At 32.4% G+C, this 8,834-nt stretch overlaps 1 protein-coding gene across 1 annotated transcript; it reads left to right on the plus strand.

Moving 5' to 3' along the window:
* The first annotated feature begins 805 nt into the window (after positions 1-805).
* Positions 806-5,897, plus strand: LOC143561256 (vacuolar cation/proton exchanger 3-like). The gene is made up of 12 exons (XM_077049384.1): positions 806-1,116; positions 2,112-2,179; positions 2,283-2,311; positions 2,471-2,667; positions 3,800-4,027; positions 4,454-4,585; positions 4,684-4,800; positions 4,913-4,966; positions 5,096-5,212; positions 5,301-5,391; positions 5,504-5,571; positions 5,671-5,897. Exons 1-11 carry the CDS (start codon positions 841-843, stop codon positions 5,566-5,568), a joined length of 1,374 nt encoding a protein of 457 aa, XP_076905499.1. The 5' UTR covers positions 806-840; the 3' UTR covers positions 5,569-5,571; positions 5,671-5,897.
* Positions 5,898-8,834: the final 2,937 nt, after the last annotated feature.

Below are 8,834 nucleotides of genomic sequence, written 5' to 3' on the forward strand. Positions count from 1 at the left end.
AGGGTTGATCTTGGAAAATCATATGCAATTTTCCTCCATCTTTATAATCGTAACTTTTCATGTGTTAATATTTAAAAAAAATTTCACTATGTAATAAAGATTATTTTTTTATTTTTAATATGAGTATATGGGAATATTATTATACTTTTTTGAAAAAAAAAAATGAGGTCTTTTTAACTGGCTTTTATACATGGTGTTTCAATTAATTTTGTGCATGCATGGTGTTTTTAAGGTTCGCTACATGGCCTGTTAGGTTTTGTATATGGTGTTTAAAGCATCTATCTATACATCTAAAACATCATGATCAAAAACGACAAAGCACTGTGTTCACAAAACTCTAAATTTTTTTGTAAAAATATTATAGTAATACTATACTCATGTTAAATATCAAAAACAATCTCTAACTTTAAAGTGTAACTTATTTTAATAAATACCAACAAGAAAGTAATTATGAATAATTGAAGGAATTATCATGTGATTTCACACATGCAAGTTTCTTTGTATCCCTTTGAATAATTACCATGTGAATAGTTTTTAATAGTGACTGGGATGTGAACGATTAGTCGATTACAGCTTGTAGTGACTCCACGAGAGTGTGTGATTCTACCCGGTCACGGTTTAAATACCTTTTTTTAATAATTTGTTTAAACCGGCTTAATATTTACTTTTTTTTTTCTGGTATTTATTCAATGATTTACTCAATTTAAAAAAAACAAATGCAGGGCAGCTTCCACGAAGGTTCCCCTATCAGTTACTATAAATGAGTATATAGTATCCTCACTTCAGTCATTCATTCATTAAATCTCCAACTTCTCCAAAGGCACAAACATATAACAAACAATGGCTTCCAATGAACCATGGTTGCTCGAAAACGGCTCAGTCAAGAGACTGACCAAGGAGACGAGGCAGGGTCATGGACGTAGCCGAACGGCACACAACAAGTCCTCGTCCTCCCTTCGTAGAAAATCCGATATGTCCCTTGTGTCAAAAGTGCCTTGTTCAACTCTTAGAAACCTCTTAGCCAATCTCCAAGAGGTTATTTTGGGTACTAAATTAGCAATTCTTTTTGTCGCGATTCCGTTCGCTATTGCTGCCCAATGCTTTGGTTATGCAAGGGTGAGTGTCTCTCAAGACCACCTTAATAAACAGCCACCGGTTCATACTTTGTTCAGTTAAATTTCTCACTGAAAATTAGCAGGTTTTTCAAATTCATAAGCAAACCTGTCTTAAAAAGATAATTATTTAATTTAAAGATTTATACACAATAAGGATTGTGTAACAGGCATGCTATATATACACGCAACTGAGAATCTCACACCATTTTCAAATGGCCGTTTGAGGTTGCACCAAACGGTCGTTTGAAGGTCAGGGCTTTCATCATACCCGCACCTTGCACCTTTAAACGACCGTTTGAGATTTATTTTTGTTGATTGGTCGTCTGAGTTTGAGTGTGGCGTAGGATTAGTAGCTGCCCTTCTATAAATGTTTTTTTAGGGTTTTGACACAAAAAAACTGCAGGAATTGAAGGGACTTTATACTTAAATTATAAATTGATCTTTATGCTAAACACTATTTTATATTTATAATTAATTTTTTATATGTAATTTATATTTATAATTTACTAACTATGAATTTTTGCATCTTTCTATTCAAAGATATATAAATATTCCAGTATGACCTAGAAATATATTCCTTGTGAAACACTCTTACGTCTTACAAAGTATTATATCATAAAGTTTGTTGTTATTAATTAACTTATGTTTTTCTTCTATGATATGTTGAAACGGAAGCATTATTTTTTTTATTTAGTATATAAGTTCGCCATTTGTTTATTAAACACATGTGCAGACGTGTCATATTACATAATATACTTCTGTTTTATATTATAAAGCAGGTGTTATCAGTTAATATATGTTTAGCTTTCTTCTTTGGTGTTATAAAATAGCAGTACTATTGTAGTTATTTTATATGTTTACCATTTTTTTTTATTGAGTTCAAGTTTCACGGATGATACGGATCGAAGAAATTTGTCGTTAAAACAAAATACTGATTATTATTTTTAAATTATATATTTTTGTTAAAAAGTCTTTTATCTTTCTTTTTCTAAACAGCCATGGGTTTTCTCATTGAGTTTACTTGGATTAATTCCGCTTGCTGAACGTGTGAGCTTTCTAACTGAGTAAGCAACAAGTTTCGTTTTCCTTTACTTTTAATTTTATTTATTTCCAATTAATATATCCAAGTACTTAAATTCTTTTTCTATAATTTATCCTTGATTACAGGCAGATTGCTTTCTACACGGGCCCCACGGGTAAGTTTAATAATTAATTACATATTTGGGTTTTGAATGCTTCTCTAATTTTTCAAGATAACCGGAAAAATGTTTTTTTTTTAATGTTATTTTGTGAAGTATATTAATATAGATTTAATGATATATGTTTGATGTGTATTATTTTAAATATTTTTGCAGTGGGAGGGCTGTTGAATGCAACATGTGGAAATGCAACAGAGCTTATTATTGCAATATTTGCTTTGATGGAAAAGAAAATTGATGTTGTCAAATATTCTCTATTGGGTTCCATTCTTTCCAACCTTCTTTTGGTTCTTGGCACGTCTCTTCTTTGTGGTGGCGTTGCCAATCTTTCAACTGAGCAAAAGTTTGATAGGGTAATAATCTTTCAAAACCTGTTCTAATCATTTTTAACATATATATTATTGGTTTTAAAATAAATGTATCTATATATACATATATACACATATATCATGTACATATATGTGCATGTAAGTTATCCATACATGATGTGATATATATATATATATATATATATATATATATATATATATTGATCGACTGGTCGGAGGGTTAATGTTTACATGTCAGAGCGTTTACATCCTTTTCTCTAAATCTATTTGTTAAATTTAAATTAAAAAAACATGTTTTTCTAAATTCAATATATTATTAAATAGACGTTCACGTCTCATTTTTTATTTCTATCTTTACCATACTCATAAAAGCTTATTTTATTATTTTATCATTTTATTATTTTTATACACTTACCATAATTAAATAGAGAGTGAATAGCAGTTCTCTAAAAATAAAGAGTTGAAGTACAGTTATAAAATAGAGAATGGCATGAACACGTCAATTTGAGCATTTCTCTAATTTTTTCCCTAAAATATAAATATACAAAGCTTTTATAGAGCACGAGATCGATGTACGTGCAGTGCTCTAAACTATTTCAGTACTAGACCTGATTATTGATCCACTAGTTGGGAGGGTTAGGCCTTTCATAAAGACCGGATAACCTCTTGTTATCATGATGAATTTAAAATCTTTATTTAACAAGTTTCATAATATAGTCTTAAGTTTTATTATTTTATCCATACAATTAAAATAACTTGTAGTTGAGGATTTTATAATAATAATAATAATAATAATAATAATAATAATAATAATAATAATAATAATAATAATAATAATATTATTATTATTATTATTATTATTATCATCATTTTTTTTTTGAAAGCTTGTGTTCTTTTTGTGTGATTTGTTAAAAATGGCAGGTTTGAACCAAATATTATGATTTGGTATTTAGAAGTTGAATCTTTTATGGGATAATATGACAAAATATCATAACTATTTGAGTTTACCCCAATAAAAATACTCTTAAAATAATATAATCACAAATTTAACAACATCAACCTAGTCATGTCTCGTACTTGTTTGGTAGGTTACAGATTCGATTCTATCCTGTTCAATTCAATATATTAACATGCATAACAAACATTTGTTGAACAGAAACAAGCAGATGTCAACATAGCATTACTTCTGCTTGGGCTGCTATGCCATCTGTCGCCACTCATGTACAGATCTGCTGCTGTTGAGAGTACAACCGCTGATGCACTTAGTACCGTTAAAGCAACACTCAACTTGTCCAGAGCTTGTTCCGTTGTCATGCTTATCGCTTACTTTGCTTACCTTATCTTCCAACTCTGGACTCACCGCCACATCTTCGAAGGGGAAGAGGTATGTAAACCACTCGAGACTGGCTTGCTAAAAGTTCGAATCAAGTCACCGTCTAGTTTGAGCCAAGTTTCACTTATTGGCCTATTAATATTTAAAAATATATTTACATATAATATAGTTTTTAATAATTTACTGTATATAATAACATTAAAAATAAATAAATATGTTATATATAAAAATCATAATTATAAAAAATTAAATTAAATTTTAAATATTTATAATTGTTATAAACATAAATTGATAAAAAAAAAGTTAATAAACAATAGACAAGTCGAGTTCGAGTTGAGCTGAAGCTTTAGAAATATATCTCGAAATGATCCGACCAGTTCTATATATAAGTTACACGAGACGATTGGTTTACGCCGCTAGAAATTGCCCATTACATAAACTTGTTTGATAAGCAAATTATGTTGCTAACACTTGCAGGAGGATGAGGATGACATGGTTGTAAGTGAAGAAGAAACCCCAGTGATAGGGTTTTGGAGTGGGTTGATTTGGCTAATTGGAATGACTGCAGTCATCTCATTGCTTTCGGAATACTTGGTGGACACCATTGAGGTATCACCATCACCAAGTGGTTTATTTATTTACGTTTAAAACATTAATTATTCAGAAGTTTTATATAAATAATATTTGGATTAATAATAAATATACAGGAAGCCTCAACTTCATGGGGGATATCAATGAGCTTCATCACCATCATCATACTACCAATTGTAGGAAATGCAGCCGAGCATGCTGGAGCCGTCATCTTTGCTTTCAAGAACAAATTGGTAATTAATATAATTGTTGTTAGCATCTGGTCTTTGTTAGTTGCCTTGTTGAATATAACCCCCCCCCCCCTTTTCAAAAAAAAAAAAAAATCTAATTAATTCATAATTGTAGGACATAACTTTGGGTGTGGCACTTGGTTCTGCAACTCAAATTTCGGTTTTTGTGGTAACTTTTTTTTTTTGTAATCTATTGTTAAATATTTTTTTGAGTACGATGATGATGATGATGATGATGATGATGATTGTTAAATATTTTTTTATTTTTTAAATATAACTTAGTTTATTTATGTTTTAGGTTCCAATGAGTGTTGTTGTTGCATGGATTATTGGCATCAAAATGGATCTTGATTTCAATCTCCTTGAAACTGGTTGTCTTGCCCTCTCAATCATCGCCACAGCCTTCACCTTACAGGTATGCTTTACTGTATTTTATTTATTATAAAAAACATATAAATTAGCTTCATAGTATTTTATTAACTTTTATAAATCAATATATGCAGGATGGAACTTCACATTACCTTAAAGGAGTGGTTCTTCTACTTTGCTACTTTATCATTGGAGCTGGTTTTTTTGTTCAAATTTCTCCAACTGGTAAATTCCTTATATTTCAATTTTAAATACCTCATCCTTTTATATATAATTACGTAATCAGTTTTCAAATGTCGAAAGTTTTTAATCATTTCATAATTAAATTATTTTCTAGAACCTGGCATCAATGCAGTGAACATGAGATTCAAACCATCTAACCAAGGGATTTTTAGAGTTTGAAAGGTATAGCATTTATATTAATATACTTTAATGTATTATAATAAATGTGAAAAAATAAAAAAGATTATTTCTGATATTTTAATATATATATTTTGCACGCAGGGGGTGAGTTTTGATAAATAAACTGCATGCATGATCAGACTTTGGTGGTGAATTCTTTCATTGGCGTGGACATAATGATTTATGGATTATTGCTTGTATTCGTAATGATGAGTCTGCGTGATCCCTTTGTTATTGTCCTTTCTTTGTAATCATAATATTGTGAGAGATTACATAGGCAGTATCATACTGTTTAATAAAAAATAAATAAGAATTGACGTTTAATTTTATTTCTTTTGCTACATATACCTGAATTAATATGAGTTTTCTTATATTTTTCTTGTTTTTCTTATAAACACATAAAAATAATTGTTTTTTTCTTCTTCTTCTAAAATGAAACGAAAAGCTCTGTTATAACCGTTAACTTTATATATTTTTCAGCCTTATTACAAATAAGGCTGAAAAATATATAAAGTTAACGGTTATAACAGAGCTTTTCGTTTCATTTTAAAAGAAGAAAAAAAAACAATTATTTTTATGTGTTCATAAGAAAAACACATAAACTCATAAAAATTTTAGAAGAAAAAAAACTTTGTATGTGTACATGAGATTCTTGTATTAGTTTTATGTCCTTGTATTAAATGTGTACGTATTTTATGACATGATTTGTATTTATAAGTTTATAAATACAAATCATGTCATAAAATACGTACACATTTAATACAAGGACATAAAACTAATACAAGAATCTCATGGTATCTGTAAGTCAACCAAATTTGTTATTTAACATGCGGCGGTGTTTCAATGACAACTAACCAAGTTAGCTAAGTGACACAAACTTATCAAATGCGACGTAAGCCTGCGTTAAGTAGTGCCAATTTCATAGCAACATTAAACAAAAATTTACAACCAGATTCCATTCATAGCAACATCAAACAATATTCCATCATATCTAACATGATTGTTGGGATCAGGATTCTTGATCGTTGAGGATCAGCTATTCATGGCATCTGTTGCCAAGACTAAGGAGTCTGAATGGTTAAAGGATCCTCAACAGTTAATTTCAAATATATTATGATCTTTTTTGCAGGTATTAAAACGTGTTACCAGAGAGCCTACTTTTACGGAGAGCATATTTTACCAAGTCCATCCAACTCGTCCACGCTCATGAACGGTCATGAAGAAATAGTAAACAAACATGTCCGAGTTCATAGCTAAGTAGTTAGTAGCCGTTGTAATATTGTGTATTTATACTGAATTATGGCTGATCACAACATACAACACATAGCATACTTAGAATCATACTCGCAAACACTTTGTACTCACAATCAGCTCTAATTCCATCTCTTGTAATCTTTTTAAGTTAAATACAATCGGTAGTGATAGTTTTCACTAACGAAGGTTTTTATGCCGACGGATACTAGTTACCAAAGGCTTTTCCTCGTATAATCTTGTTGTTCAACCTTTACAATAATTACTTTGATCATTTTGTTCATACAAGCACCAATCCTCACATACGAATTTGGTTACTTGATCCTTAGACCGATTTTTGACCAAAGCAATTTGGCGCCCACCGTGGGGCCATTGGTGCTTTAATCTCAAAAAATTCTTACCATTATTCAATCCCTACATTCAAAGTTATCAATCAATGGTCTCTCAAGGAAAAGCTGTTTCTACAACTGCTGCTTTAGGTGTTTCGGCTCCAATGACTTTGCCACCACTCTCTACGAAGCCAAAAAGGCCCATAACTGTTGCTCAGAAGAAGGAGACTGTCGTTTTCTCCGGATCAAAGTCCATTACTGTCTCCCAAACGTTAACTGCTACCAGTGATGTTTCTGTTTTGTGTGCACGGATGAAGAACTATATGGAGCAGCAAAACAAGACAAACTAGTGGATCCTCCATGAGATTGAGAAAATTAGGAGAACCAGGAAGACTGCTGAAGATGCAAGCCCCATCATGCCAAAAATGCTTGACTTCAGCTCTCCAGATTTCTAGGGTCAAAGATATTATGCACCCTCTTACCCTCAGCAGGGACCCTCGGATCTCTTCAAAAAAGGATATTCTAACCAGCACTCGCAAGGACCATCTATCCTTCAACAAGGATCCTCAAGTCAACACTTAAGATCCTCCAGCAACCATTCACAAGGATCCTCCGCCTTCCAGCCTGGATCCTCAGGTTTCCGTCAATGATCCTCTACCCACCGGCTTCAAGGATCCTCTGTCTTTCAACCAGGATCCTTGCAGACAGAATCCATCATCCATTAGCATCCAGACTCCTACTATCCTTATGGGAAAGAACCTTTGAAGGAGCCACGATCAAGGCCACTTGAGGTCCACGAAGGGGACTTCATTCCCATGCAGGCCATTGCTTTTGCTGGCCCAACCCTTGACGCTGAAACAATGTACCCAGGACGCAACTATGGAGCGAAATCTTTTGATCACGCTAGAGGTAATACTTACGATAATTTATATTTTGGCACTGATCATGGTGGTACGCAGGATATATGGATCAACCAAACTATAGCCCGTGAGTTACAGAAGCTCAAGGATATGATATCGAGTGTACCAGGAGTCATCAAACCTATTCCCGAGTTACCAGCATGAAGCCATAACATATCCAGATTCGCTCCACCACTTTGTGATGTTGAGATACCAAAGCGCTTCACCGCCCCTAGCATGAAGTTATATGATGGATCTACAGATCCTGAGAAACATATAGCCTTATACCGTGAGAGAATGGAAATCAACCCAATCTAAGAAAAGTTGAAAAAGGCTTGCTTATGCAAAGGCTTTGGCTCAAAACTCACCGGATCTGCCCTCAAATGGCTACTAAGTCTTCCTCCTTATTCTATTACTTCTTTTTCTCATTTGATCAATATGTTTAATAGTCAATTTTCATGCAGTAAATCCTTTGAAAAATTAACTAGTGATTTATATAGAGTTGTCCAATCTCGTGGGGAACCCCTTAGGCAGTTCCTTACTAGGTTTGGGAGAGAGGCCTTGGAAATTTCAAATCTGGATGTCCCGAAAACTGTTGAGGCATTCAAAATGGGATTACAAAAGGACTCTCCATTTTATCAAGATCTTGTTATGACCCCTTGTAGGAACTTAGATGAAGTCTGAAACAGAGCTTCAAGATTCATCAGGTTGGAGGAGGATCAAAGAATACAAGATCAACTGAATACTCCGGCAAAAAATGAATCTCAAGATAAGAAGTGTTTTGGTC

This window comes from Bidens hawaiensis, unplaced genomic scaffold (genome assembly GCF_021521415.1).
Source record: "Bidens hawaiensis isolate Kalapana, Puna unplaced genomic scaffold, B.hawaiensis_p1.1 tig00001143_1, whole genome shotgun sequence".
Lineage (NCBI taxonomy): Eukaryota > Viridiplantae > Streptophyta > Magnoliopsida > Asterales > Asteraceae > Bidens > Bidens hawaiensis.

Coding starts and splice junctions, on each gene's coding strand:
- LOC143561256 (XM_077049384.1), top strand. CDS start 841: ATGGCTTCCAATGAACCATGGTTGCTCGAAAACGGCTCAGTCAAGAGA. Junction 2,180..2,282: donor CGTGTGAGCTTTCTAACTGA/GTAAGCAACAAG, acceptor CCTTGATTACAG/GCAGATTGCTTTCTACACGG. Junction 4,801..4,912: donor TTGCTTTCAAGAACAAATTG/GTAATTAATATA, acceptor TCATAATTGTAG/GACATAACTTTGGGTGTGGC.